Source organism: Lissotriton vulgaris, unplaced genomic scaffold (assembly GCF_964263255.1).
Source record: "Lissotriton vulgaris unplaced genomic scaffold, aLisVul1.2 SCAFFOLD_2144, whole genome shotgun sequence".
In the NCBI taxonomy this organism is placed as follows: domain Eukaryota; kingdom Metazoa; phylum Chordata; class Amphibia; order Caudata; family Salamandridae; genus Lissotriton; species Lissotriton vulgaris.
In genome coordinates this window covers 155,855-169,526 of record NW_028250242.1, presented here as the reverse complement: position 1 = coordinate 169,526, position 13,672 = coordinate 155,855, and the positions used below count along the sequence as shown (strand labels likewise).

The following is a 13,672-nucleotide window of genomic DNA, read 5'->3' as shown; positions in this document are numbered from 1 at the left end:
AGTTTTTCCTCTATAACCGTTCTAGTTTCTTGCAGATAATTTTATGCTCCCCGATCTCCTCTGAGAACCAAGGAGCCGAAGGTGACGTGCGAGTGGAATGACAAAGTTTAGGTGGTGCCATCTGCCTACAGGCACTGTCAGATGCAGAAACTACGCTTGGAGGCTGCTTTAGAAGGTCCAGACTGCAAACTTTCTGCATCTGACAGTGCTGAATCCTTATCCTTAAGACGCTGGAGCCAAATGAGGAGACGGCCTTCTCTGTCCTTAGGGGTCTTTGTAGAGAAAGTCCTGCAAAACTTTCAGTTTCCAACCTCATGGTCAGGATAAAGACAATAAATGCACTTTTTGTGGTGGTCTTAAGAGTGAAGATGCAATTTCCCACAAGAAGAGCAAGGTCTAGATAAAGACTTCTTACTTTAAGACATGCAGAGAAGACTGGAACTTGAAGAAGTTGAGAAAACTGAGCAGAGCTCAGGGAGGCTCCCTTCATACGACGTGCAGTAGAAAATCTGAGGGTCTGAGCTCTGTGGTGAAGGTTCTGGAAGGGTGCTGGCGCCTGATTGGCTGTAGTTCGGACTAACATAATGACAGGAATATGTTACAAGTGTTTTCTCTCTCTACCATGTATTCCTATGTAGGAATTGTTTTTGAGTATTTATTATGTATTTTCTAGTATTGTTTCATGTTTATGTATTTACATACATATGTTATTGGTATTTTATTGCTATTTTATTTACCGTGGGACGCCCACTTCGATGAAGGGGAATATTCAAGCATGTGAATCTATGAAAGACACCTTAATACTGGAGAAGTAACTTACACCTTCATGCTAGAGACAGACCAGCCAATGTTGTCGACCGCCTGTGATGGTCTTTGTCAGTTTATACCACCACAGCTACTGAAGCAAGGAAACGTTTAGTAAAAGAACCAGGCTACAAACATGTGATCAAAGCAAGGAGACCATCCTACAAATACCTATGTGGCATCACTTACCAGATGACCATCGATGGCATTCAGTTCAATCGGGCAATTTAACATTTGCATTTCAGTTACTCACATTGTCGTGGCTCAGCATCACCCCCTTGGGCTGTCCAGTGGTCCCAGATGTGTAGATCAGGATACAACACTGATTGGCTTTCTGAGAGGCGATGATGTCATCTAGTTGAGAATCAGGAACATCCGCCCCCAACTGGATGAACTCTTTCCACTGGAGACAGAGGAACTTAAATTAAAAAAGACCACGGTGGGGGGATGTTTGGGGTGCGACGGCCCTCAATTAGTCAACAAAAGTGCTAATTAATAGACTGATTAAGCAGAGTTTACAAGGGGGTTGAAAACAACAGTTTGGAGAAAGCACTGCATGTACACAGCTCTGTGGCACATCAATAGGAGGATGATAGCAAACCTCCTATTGACCTGAACCTTACTATCTCATAATGATGCCCCAACAGAGGCGCAACTTCACCTCAATGAGTACCAGCCGCAGAACACACTTTGAAAAGCACTTCATCTCACAAAGTGTGTAGACTTATAACAAAATGTGTTGTCTAGTATTTGACAAGCCATTGTGATAAAAAAGCAGTTAAGAGAAAGGGACTATCAACATTCATACATAGGGAAGCAGGAAGAGCTCCAGCCCCTCCCAAAGCTCCACAGCTCATGGTCTCTGTGCGGTGCTACTGGGCATCCTCCTACAACTGCGAGTGGAGGTTGGACAGAGGTACCTACTTTGAAGCACACCTCATAGCATAGTCTTTCCCAGTAGTCCTCCTAGCACAGTACTTGACCGATGAGGAGCAGCTTTGCTTCTATGATGTGGGACAGGAGTCTCCCTCTTGTGGCATCAATTAGTGACCAGAACATGTCTACATCTACAGCAGCAAGGTTCAGAACATGGGGAGCTTGCTCATCTCTTACCGTGTACAGGTTCGGCCTTTTCTCCTTGAGCTCGTCGTGGTACTGGACAATGGCCTTAAGATGAGGGAGCTGGTGTTGTATCTGAATGAAGCAAGAAAGAAGTTCAGACAAAGACCGATTAAATGAAATAACTCTAGACCGGGTGAACCTCAAATGGATTGCACAGTTCAGTGGAAGTATCTGCTGTAGACCCTTGGATTCTACAGCGATTTCAAAGCAGTCATTTTCATGGGGTGTACACATGCCCTGTAAGTGCCCGCCCCTCAAGAGAGTGCCTTGGACAATACTATGTGTAATGCACAAGAGGTGTCCATCTTAACATGCGAGGACTTGGGCTTCCTTGGTGTCTGACATTTACAGAAGGCTCTCAGGAAAAGCTGAAAGACTGCCTTGTAATGTAAGCTTGTGATTTCCTTTGTACCTAGGAATTAGTGCTAGTCGTGCAAGGACGTTTGAGGGCACAGAAAGTGACAGAACTAAAGGGAACTGGATTATTTGAGTCACCCAAACCTGTATCATTCATAATAGTGCGGTCTCTTAAAACCCCTTTCGTTCTACCCCAAACCATTCAGATTTTTTTTACTGCCCATTTAGTTTGTTTTTAGTTAGATGCGTTTTGTAGAACTTGCTAGTATTACTGCTAACCTTCCCCTAAAGTCTCAGATCACAATATGGGTGATAGTTTTGATTGCAATTATGATTAAGATTCGACGAACTGTGATAGGTTCTCACAAACAAAAGAAACTTCAGCATCTTAAAACACCAAGGTCTTAAAGATAAAAAGGAAATTGAGAAACAGTTGCCCATCTGAGGTGCAGTAACAGCACACAGAAAGGTTGAGGATTTTCAGGCCCCCAGACTTTAAGCCTGCAGAATAGATGGCAGGTGCACACCTCGAGGGTCTGTAGAGGAATACTTAAAAAAAACTCCAATGTAAGAGTTTGATAGAGCCCAGGGCCCAGGAACAATCTCACTAACGCCCTTCATGGTACATTCCCAAGCTGGCCAAAGGGCTCTCTAGTAGGGAGATCTACAGAAGAACCTAGGACGCTTCTTCCTTGCAGAGGATGGTCTACAAGCTGTGTCCACGTGGATGGATCGATGCCGAGGATACTTCTAATTCAAACATCCAGAGGAACAAATGAAAAAATCTCACTAAGGCCCTTCATGGCATAGTCCCACACCCAGGCGAAGGGCTCTAGTAAGGAGATCTACAGAAGAACCTAGGACGCTTCTTCCTTGTCTCCAAGCTGTGTCCATGTGGATGGATCGATGCAGAGGATCCTTCTAATTCAAGGATCCTCCCAATTCAAGCATCCAAAGGATTTAAGCATTCAAAACGTTATTCGACAATTAAGTCATATAAGCATACATAAAATCCACAGTTTTTCAATATAAAATCCATTAAAAACAATACAATAAATATTAAGACAGGATTAAACTACTGTAAACTATTGCCGAATTTCATTTTTACAATTCCATAAAATACTAAAAAGTCCATCATTTTTCATACAGTCCAGGGTATATTGCACGAAGTTCATACAAATAGAGCATCCCCGTAGTTTTCAACTTATTAACTGTGATAAATACTTAATATTCAGGTTTCAGCCACAATTACTCGCATTTAATTACCCATGCCCATTTCTAAAATTTAGCCAGTGCAATAGCAATTGGCGGACTAGGGTCTGTACATAGGATTCTTAAAGCCTCTGCATATCTGCGTATGCCAAGCAGCTTACAAATTGGCTTAACCCACATAGCTCTGGGGGCAGAATACAAGGGACAGAAAACAAGGAGATGGCTTATTGTCTCTCGTTCCTCCCCACACTTAGGGCATTTATCCTTGCCATTTTCACCTGCCCATTTAGCTGTAAAAGATCTAACTGGAAGGCAGCCTATTCTAAGCTGAAAATAGAGTTTGCAGTCCAGCTGTTTCTCTATGGCATCCCAATATATTTCCAGCTTCGGTTGGGCCTTTAACTCCAGAAAACGACCTGTTAAGTGTGAGGAGAGGCCCTTTGTGCAAACTTCTGCATTCACCATCTCCCAATACTTTCCTTTCATGATTTTCTTGGAGGGGAATGCAGCATTTACTGGGTCATCCCATAGCTCCCTCATTCCCAATCTGGTTAATAGGGTCCGGATGGTCTTCAGCCAATGTATTTTTTGACTGACATCCTTAGCCATTATTTCCCGCAGTCCCTGTGCATAGTGCTGTAGCTCATCTGTGGTCCATAGACAGCGCCAGTACAACAAAGGCCGCAGGAAGGCAAGATCTTGTACCGCTTTTTTTCCCAAGATCCCACGTAAGAGGTGTTAATGGGGTACTTGTAGTAACGCTAGCTGCTTTTCGCAGAAATTCATTTTCCGCTAGCGTCAGATTTCTCAAATTCTGAAACCCCCAAAGTTCGGCACCATAAAGGGCCGCACTTAATACCTTCATCCCATAGACTTCCAATAATGGGCTAATGGGTTTCGTTTGTTGAGGAGTTGAACCTTTTCAGAAGAATGCCAGCCTGCTGGCGGTGTTTTAACACTGCAATGTTTAATTGGATGCTCCACCCCAGATCTCTCTGGAGGGTAACCCCCAGATAGGTAAAGGCATCAACCCGCTCCAACGGGGAGCCATTCATATATATCATCCCTCTGAAAGGTCTAGCAGAGCCAAAGGATGTGCTTCCACCAAGAACCATAAACTTTGTCTTTGCCGTATTTATTTCAAGGCCTTTCTCCAGACAAAAATCTTCAAAGCGCTTTAAGGCGCGCTGGAGCCCACATGGAGCTTTAGACACTATCAGGGTGTCGTCCGCGAACATGAGGATCGGGACCCGCTCGCCACACATCGCAGGGGCATCAGTCGGGATCAGGGAGAGGAACTCCGCCATGACGCAACCTTGCCTCACTCCCCTCTCAACAGGGAAGGTTTCCGTAACCTCTCCCCGACGACCCCACTGAACCCGAGCGAACGTATCCTCATGTAAGCAGACAATTAGGCTCAACAGCTCAGGTGCCATCCCTAGCCCTGCAAGAACTTGCCACAAGATATTACGTAGAACAAGATCAAAAGCTGCCTTTAGACCGACAAAGACGGCATACAGGGTGCCTTTCTCCAGAACTACAGTACGCCAGTATAACATAATAAACCAAAAGACCTGATCTATGGTGCTTGTATTCGGGTGAAAGCCAGCCTGGAGGTGACTCCTAATGTTATCATCCGGATTTTTCCCAATACAAGCCTCCCCACAATTTTTTGGATAGAGTCGATCAGGCTTATTGGCATATAGTTACCTGCTATCGACTTATCCCCTTTTTTATACACTGGCACTATTTCTGTACCTTTCCATGATTTAGGTACTTCCATCCCTTGGGCTATGGCATTTGCCACATACAGAATATAAATCCACCAGCGGCCTCTATTTAAAAACAGGTCGGCGGGGACACAGCCCATGCCTGTAGCACGTCCCTCATTGACTAGGTCTAGTGCCCTATCCACTTCTCCTACAGTGAAGGCGGCCTCATTGTAAAAAGTATGGACAAACGTCCCCTCGCTATTACCAGCTACACTACTAGCATATTGGGGCCTAAAGTAATCGACCCATGAGTTTCGATCAACATTGTGAGGGCTCTCTCGGTGCCATCCCCTATCCCATTTAAAAATGTTCCAAAAGAGTTTGGAGTTTTTAGCCTTACACGCCATTTTGAGGTCTTGCCACCTACTCTTCTCCCAATCCTTTTTTGTTATATGTTGCTTATGTCTATAGTTTGCACGGGCCACCTTTATTTTGCTTAGATCTTTAGTCTTTAATGCCTGGCCTAGCTCTCCCCTAGCTTGGCGACAAGAGCCATCATACCAGCTCTCCGCTTTTCTAGTTTGGGTTCTATTACCTAAGCTAGGTTTACAAAAATATAATTTCAGTTTGGCAAACAACCTGTCGTGAGCCTCTATCAGACGTTTATGGGAAGGTCGACACAAGGAGGCCTCTTCCATAGATGCTAATGCTCCTTCCAGATCTACCTTAATGTCAGCAATGATTTCCTGGTATCCCGCAACCTGGCACCACTTAAGATGACGCTCGTCGTTTGACAATACCAAATCAGGGAGAATTGTTCCCCCAGTGGCCACATTCACTTTGTGTAGTCCCAGATTAAACACCACGGCTAGGGGATTGTGGTCACTCAACACGAACTACTACCTCCATGTCAAGAAGTGTAGACCACAGCTTAAGTGGGACAAGTAAGTAATAATATTACTTGCCCTTACACCATTATCAAAAGTTTCCTTTCCCATCTTGTCTGACAATGTGCGCCCATTGGCATCCCTCAACTGATTCCCCATACAGAGGCCCTTCATCTGTATCGCGGCATCTGTCCATTTCTTTATAGGTTCGATACCCAGTTGAGGAACTCCCCACCTAGCATCCTCGTCCTCTGATTGCTGCGTATCATCCAGACCAAGGGGTTCAAACTTGGTGTTGAAATCCCCCGCGATCAGTGGCAATATATTGGGGGGAGTCACCTGCAGCAATATATCCAATTCTGTAACATCATCAGATTTCTTGCCACCTGGAAGCCCCCTTGCGTAGACATTATAGATGTCAATTATTTCTTGGAAGCTGAGTCTAAAGGCAAGAATATCGCTACACGTCACAGGGAGCAACTGAATATGACATTTAAGACTCTGCCTAACCCATATCACCAGGCCCCCCCATAGGACGCCCCCCGGTGGTTTTTTACAGCTGGAACAAAAAAATTCAAATATCCCACTTTAAATACGAGATCAACCGCCCAGACCTCCTGAAACAGGCAAACATCAAATTGATCAATAAATTCCAGCCAGACAGGCGAATTGAGTTTTGTCCCCACGCCCGCCACGTTCCATGAAATTAGGGATGTCGGACATACTGGCCCATTAAAAATTGGGCTCATGCCTCCCCCTACAAGAGAGTCACTAGGGCCTTGGTATGCAGAAACAAGACTTTCCAAAGGGCGAACCTCTTTATCCACCTCTACATTTACAGCACACAACATTTTGTCCACCATCATCCCCCTCCACATGCCTATTGCCCTGTGCGAGCACTAGCCCTAGCCTCAGATCAACCGCCTCCCCAATTCCCCCTACTCTACTGCAAGGAGCGGGCCTTGGGTGTGCATGATGTCAGTCACAGTCCCCCAATTCCGACAGAGCCTGGAATCTGTTAAACAGCCTTAAGTTCCCCAATGGACAGGGGTTTGGTATAGTACCCTGTGGGAAAATATCCTTATCGAAGGAAACTGGGGGGCCATAAAAATAAGCCAGGGGGAGTGCTTGGATCCCAGAGGAGAGATCTTTTTGTGGCCAGTTACAAATGTGATTAACACATCTCTAGTCTCTAAAATTAATAGTAATACCGTCCCCTGCCACGGTCTTACATCCTCTTCCTATCCAGTTAACTCTCCTAACACCCAGGATCTCCGCTCGCATACTAATTGGCAATGGCTGAAACCTATTAAGCCAAAAGATACACTTGTGCTTAAGGTCTGGATAAGATTCCCGCTTCCCCTGAACGACTGGTGGAACCCCAACCAGAACTACCACAAATGGGGCTGATTGGGGAGGAAGATCAATGAAAGGTAAGGGGGTATCAATGTGTACCATTGGTAAAGGACGCATATTTTGCTGTCTAGCATCCCTACTGCCACCATCTCCCTGGGTTAGCCTATTACTCCCGGTTAATGTGCCAGCCCCTGTCTTGTTTATGTCCGGGGGTAAGACATGGGTTACTGTTTTGTCCTGGGGAGTTTTATTAGTCTGTGCTACACTCCCACCCCCTGCCAGAACATGAGGCCGAGGGATAGCAAGGGGCACCCCTTTACCAGACTGGATAACATTGTCCCCCCCTCCCAGCTCTCACAACACCAAATACTAGAATCAGTTATGCTAGGAGCTGCAGGTGTTTTCGGCCGACCAATTGTGGCACTGTCCCTTTGTCCTGTTTGTTTTTGGACTTGTGCAAGTGAAAGTTCAAGACACACCAATCTATTTTCTATGGAGTCCAGCCGGTCGTGTATTGGGTGGCATATCTTCTTACAAGTCCACTCCAGTCTTTTCCAGAACAGAGGGCCCAAGTCCACGTCAGCTTCCTCCCCGGCCATTTCCAAGTGGCTACCATGACCATCTTTGCCCAGCAGTTCAGGTTGGGTAGAACTAGGTGGGATTACCACCAGATCATGAGTTTGGGCCCCAGGGCGCTTTCTTTTTGCTGTGCCTTTCCCCCCCATTCTGCTGTGTCAGTCCTTATTTTGCTTGGCATGCAGACCGAGTTTTTATATTCGGGGATGGGGCTCTATCTGCATCACTGTCGTGACCCCTGCTCCTGGGAGAGATCTAACATGTATCCAGAATAATCACAGGGTGAGATGATCGGGTTCTCGCCTCCACTCCAGACGGAGGCAGCGCCCCCTGAGAGTCAGCTTGTAGGCTTGTTGGCGATCTAGCCCTTGCTAGGGGGCCCAGGGAAGATCTTTTGTCAAAAGCTGTATCCAAGGAAAGTCTTTTCTCAGTGAGTTCTATATCCTTGGCCAAAGCTGATGAGACCCTAAAGAGGAAATTATCTAATGTGCCCATAAGTGAGCCCCCAGTAGATTTCCTTCCTGCTGTTCCTTCTTCCGGCATGGCCGCCATGTTTGCTAAGGACGGGGTATTATTCTATTATGTTAACATGCAGTATATATCACACCTGGGATCTAATGTAGGGCACTAACCTTATGATACAGCGGGGTGGCCCGTCCCGTCCTTTTCCGGGCTTAAAAGGGCCCTCCCTTGGCCCGGCGCGACCTGCGAGGCGGGGCTAGACGTCCTATATACCACAGAGGTAGGCGTGTCCCCCCTGGGCGTCACTGAGCCCCGCTGGATTATGGGGAGCGTGATTCTCCTACGCGCGTGTCCCCCTGAGCTGCCGCTGCTGCCGGTAGGTATCTTCCAAAATAACTAGCGTTTCCCAAAATGAACGAAGGACCAAAAGAAACAATCTCACTAAGGCCCTTCATGGTACAGTCCCACATCCGGGCAAAGGGCTCTCTAGTAAGGAGAGCTACAGAAGAACCTAGGACGCTTCTTTCTTTCGCAGGATGATTTACAATCTATGTCCATGTGGATGGATCGATGCAGAGGATCCTTCTAATTCAAGGATCCTCCCAATTCAAGCATCCAAAGGAACAAAAGAAACAATCTCACTAACGCCCTTCATGGTACAGTCCCACATCCGGGCAAAGGGCTCTCTAGTAAGGAGAGCTACATAAGTACCTAGGACGCTTCTTCCTTGCATTTGGTCTCCAAGCTGTGTCCATTTCGCTGGGAGGCTCGATGCAGATCCTTCTAATTCAATTATTCAAACCCTGGGCGAGGGTGGTCAAAACCACTCGAGTTTGTCCAGTGGAGTAGACTCTTGCAACTTGTGTCATCATACTTGGCATCATACTTTGGCGTCAAACATTAAAAGTCAGTTGGAAAGATTACATCTTTAAATCGGCATGAAGAGACTCAGTCGCAGTCTTGTGTAACTAAATTTGAAGACTAGAAACTGAAGAAATACATCTGAACCGCTATAACACTTCCAAAATTCCAATACTCCTCCTGAATCAATGTAACGTGTGATAGATCAAAACTTAATCACTCAGTCAACCCAAGGTGCTCGAACACTAGGAGCAGTAGAAAGTCTTACCATTAAAAGCCTAGGTTTACAACTCAATTTACTAGCCCTTGAGAACTCAAAGCAACCAATTTTTTTTACTAAAACGAGTAAGAGTAACACTAAACGTTACTCAATTTAAAACATGCAAGAAAAATGTACTGATCATAGACTGATGTAGGGATTTTAAAAAATTAATTGACCAAAAGTAGTTGCAAATCCATAAAGTGACAAGACAAAAAGACTAATCCAAATTCAGTCAATCTTAAACCGACTAGACAGCCAGCAAACAGCCTGGTAAATGGGTAGGCTTGATGCACACAATGGAACATATAAAAAAAAGCTCCAGTACAGGACTGTGAATCTCTAATTTTGACAAAAGCCAGTCTCCTAGCACTCTAATCATGCAATCTAGTGACGCTACACACTACTAAGCTGGGACCACATGCTCAAACAGCATTCATGGATCTCTCTACAAGACAGACGCACACTACTGGAGCGTCTGGATTTTTTCAGCGATACAAAGGGGCATGCCAACAGGCACCAGGCCCAGAGAGGCTCTATACTTCATCCTATTTTCAAGAAAGCCACGATACTATTGAGAGAAATCGAGAGCTGAGCAGGAGAAAATTGTATTTCGTTTTATTAGGCCTACAACTCTAGTCACAAATATATTCCCCCCTTGTTTCTTATATTATAGTGCTACGCTCAATGACATAAACCAGAAGTCACTAAGTGGGGTACCCACTATGCTATACCGATGGCAATATACTCTTTACACTAAAACTGCTATTGGGGCGGTCCTTAACATGGCTGAATGTATTACACAAATAGAGGCATACAGCAGGGATGCATTCGGACACGCTTGCCTTTTAACTGTTAGTATCGGTGAATGAGAGGTCAACGTGCGCCATAGTAAATGTATACGCAACCATGTCAATATTCGTAAATGTAATGTTTATGTACGCTGTGAAATATGTACACGGAAATGTTAAGACCGGTAAAAACAATGTCAATATATGTCATGGGAATGTTGGTAAATGTGAAATCAATAACCACCTTGTTATATGTACACGTAAGATTGAACTTGTGTCACTGCTGACAAATTCACTAAAGCGGGCCTCCCCATCAATCCAGAGATACGTGGTCAGTTAGGCCCTGCGACCCACATCCAAGTCTGCCGATTGATAGGCAACAGGTGGGGTTACAATTAGTCCAGGGAATGCGTGAGCTGGGAAAACCTAGATTGATCCCACTGAAAGGCAGCTACATGACAAGGAGGAAATTGGCCCCAATAAAACACATTTGGCCAAAGGTGCGAGTTCTCAAAATACCACAAAGTCAGATGCCACATGTGGTTAGGAGCACTCAGCAAATCAGAACACAGCATGCACAACGCAACAGCGATCATGCACACCGCAGCAGCGATCATGCGCTACTCAGTCTAGATGTCTGCACCCACACAGAGGGCCACATTAAGTTTCCACGAAGTGAAGAACCATCTGCGAACCGTTTTCAGATGGGTGAATTTATGGTTCATGGGTAAGCCTTGATAGAAGTGCTGTAAACACATTTGTAATGGGTTTATTGTACTTCATGAACTGTATAAAAAGACAGCCACAACCTCTACATCGAGACAGTCTTCAGACAACTCTGTTGCTGCTCTCCTGGCCGCAGTGCTTAATTAAACTAACTTGCTCCTATTTTGCTAAACGCCTCTTGAGTCTTCATTTTTTCAAAGTAAATTAATTTCCAAGTAACATTTTGGCGAGCCAGCCAGGAGAGGTTGGTTTATCGAGCCAGACTGCTGCTGAAGGAGAAGAACCTCTGCCCAAACAGATTCACATCTGTACAAGACTGAAGAGCAGATGCCATGATTGATTAAAAGTTCTATTTAATCTGTGGGGCTGAGGCTGATTATCAATAGCATATGATAAAATACATTTTTTGAAACCTACAATAAATGTAAGGAACACTGTTTAGAAAGACCACAGCGTGCCAAGAAATCAATATAAAGCATTCAGTTAATGTAAAAAAGGAAGGGAGCGCCAAAAGTATCCAGATGCAATATATGTATTCCATATATTTAAGATTGAGAACAGTTAATGCATTTGCAATAGTAGTAAGGTTGTAAGGAAAAGGAAAAATAAAGTTCTGGGATGGTTGTGCTCGTAGTGGGGAAGGGGTAGGTAGAAGTCAATAGGGGCAGGGAGAGGAAAAAGGTACAGGTCCCATGTGGCTGGATGGCCTCTGCGTGGAATTCAGCTCACTTCTTTGGGTGAGTGAATTATCTGAGTGACTACATACCTTGTGTCACCATGCAGACTCGGATGTTTCATTAATTCAGGATTCTCTTTCCACAGCATACCCTGTCAGGACTAACTAGTACATTTCCTTTGTTGCTATACTTGAGATGCCAATGTGGCATCATGATTAGGTCTGTATTAGACCGTGCCTCATTTACTTTTTGAAGTGGGAGTCTTGCGCCAATTAATACTAAGTTACTCTCTCTCACCCCCAGGTTGCCCCCCGTCCCCTGAAGACTCGCAGCAGAGGTACAAGTCACCCTCTATGCGTTAGCTGAGTCGAAACGCAGACACCATCAACCCACATGGAACCTGTACCTTTTTCCTCTCCCTTCGCCATTGCTTGATGATGCATTAATGCTTGATTATACTGTATAACTGATCTAAAGAATTGACAAAGGACAGGTCCTGTATAACTGGTTTTCTTTACCAGTCTGATGTTGCAATCTATGAAATATTATGTATCCTCTAACCAGTGACTTCCAACTATCCCTGCCCCACCACGAACACAACCATCCCAGAACTTTCCTTTTCCTTGCAACCTTACTACTATTGCAAATGCATTAACTGTTCTCAATCTTAAATATATGGAATAAATATATTGCATCTGGATACTTTTGGCGCTCCCTTCCTTTTTGACATTAACTGATGCTTTAGATTGATTACTTGGCACGCTGAGTGTTCCTTACATTTATTGTATGTTTCAAAAAAATATTTATTTCGTCATACGATATTGATAATCAGTGTTTCACTTTTTCATGCAAAAAGGGGCATGTTCCTACAGTCGCCTATTTATTTTGCTTAGACCGCTGAGCGTTACACAGAGGGTACGCATAGGCCCTGGGTGTGATATAGGGTCACCGCCTTCATCTTATTTTTTAGTTAATGGAGTTTTCCTAGGGACTGATAATTTCCTAGCACTGGCAGTGTCTGAAAGAAGTGTAAGGGTGTTTCTTTTTTGGCTAGGACCACTGTGTGTTACAAAGATGGTACGTATGACACCTGGGTGTGATATAGTGTGTAATTTGGACTTTAGGTAAAAATTTGAATCTTGGCGAATAAGGTGTCTGGGCACAGAGGGCCAATAACTATCAGGTTGTTCCTTTTGTGCCATGCAAATTGCTGCTATTTTTGACACAGGGCCAATACTGACAGACTGTCAGGCTCACTTAGCCCTGTGTACCACATAGAGCATCCCCTCTCCTCGGGCTTCAGGCACGGGCCAAGTTTTGGACAAAATATTTTCTCTTCACTCTTTTGGCAGATGTGATTGCTACAAGGAATGAAGTTTTAAGCGTCAGAAGCCTCAAAGGACAGTTGTGAAGCAGCTCAAAGGGAGGGCACATTAAAAAGGTTAAAACTGGATTCAAGTCCCACTGAGGGATAATGAAGGGAATTGGAGGAAAGAGGAGTTATGCCTTTCAAGCAACAATTAACAACCCGGGACCTGAAGAGAGAAGGCTGATCTGGAAGCCGAAAGAAGGCAGAGATGGCCAAGAGATCGCCCTTGATAATGCCCAGAGCAGAGCCCTGCTGGGCCAAAGAAAGGAGGACCTCAAAGAGGGGCAGAGAAAGGATCCACGGCTTTTGCTGTGCACCATGCCACAAATTTGCTCCACTGTCAGGTGTATACAGTTTAGTGGCGGTACGCCTGGCTGCCAAGATTACATCACAAACTTCGGGAGGGAGGTCAAAAGACGTCAACTGCCGCCATGCAATCTCCATGCAAGGAGGTGGAGGCTGGACAGGTTCGGGTGGAGGACCATCCCCTGTTGCTGCGAC

The 13,672-nt window shown here is 45.0% G+C and overlaps 1 protein-coding gene across 1 annotated transcript in view; it reads right to left on the bottom strand.

Moving 5' to 3' along the window:
* The window catches only part of LOC147663327 (long-chain-fatty-acid--CoA ligase ACSBG2-like), a gene marked incomplete at both ends in the record, with an annotated part of 401,356 nt that overhangs the window by 258,007 nt on the left and 129,677 nt on the right, over nucleotides 1-13,672 (bottom strand). The window contains 2 exons of the mRNA XM_086950519.1: nucleotides 1,058-1,207; nucleotides 1,918-1,998. Coding sequence (XP_086806645.1) covers nucleotides 1,058-1,207; nucleotides 1,918-1,998 — 231 coding nt within the window. The remainder of the gene's footprint in view (nucleotides 1-1,057; nucleotides 1,208-1,917; nucleotides 1,999-13,672) is intronic.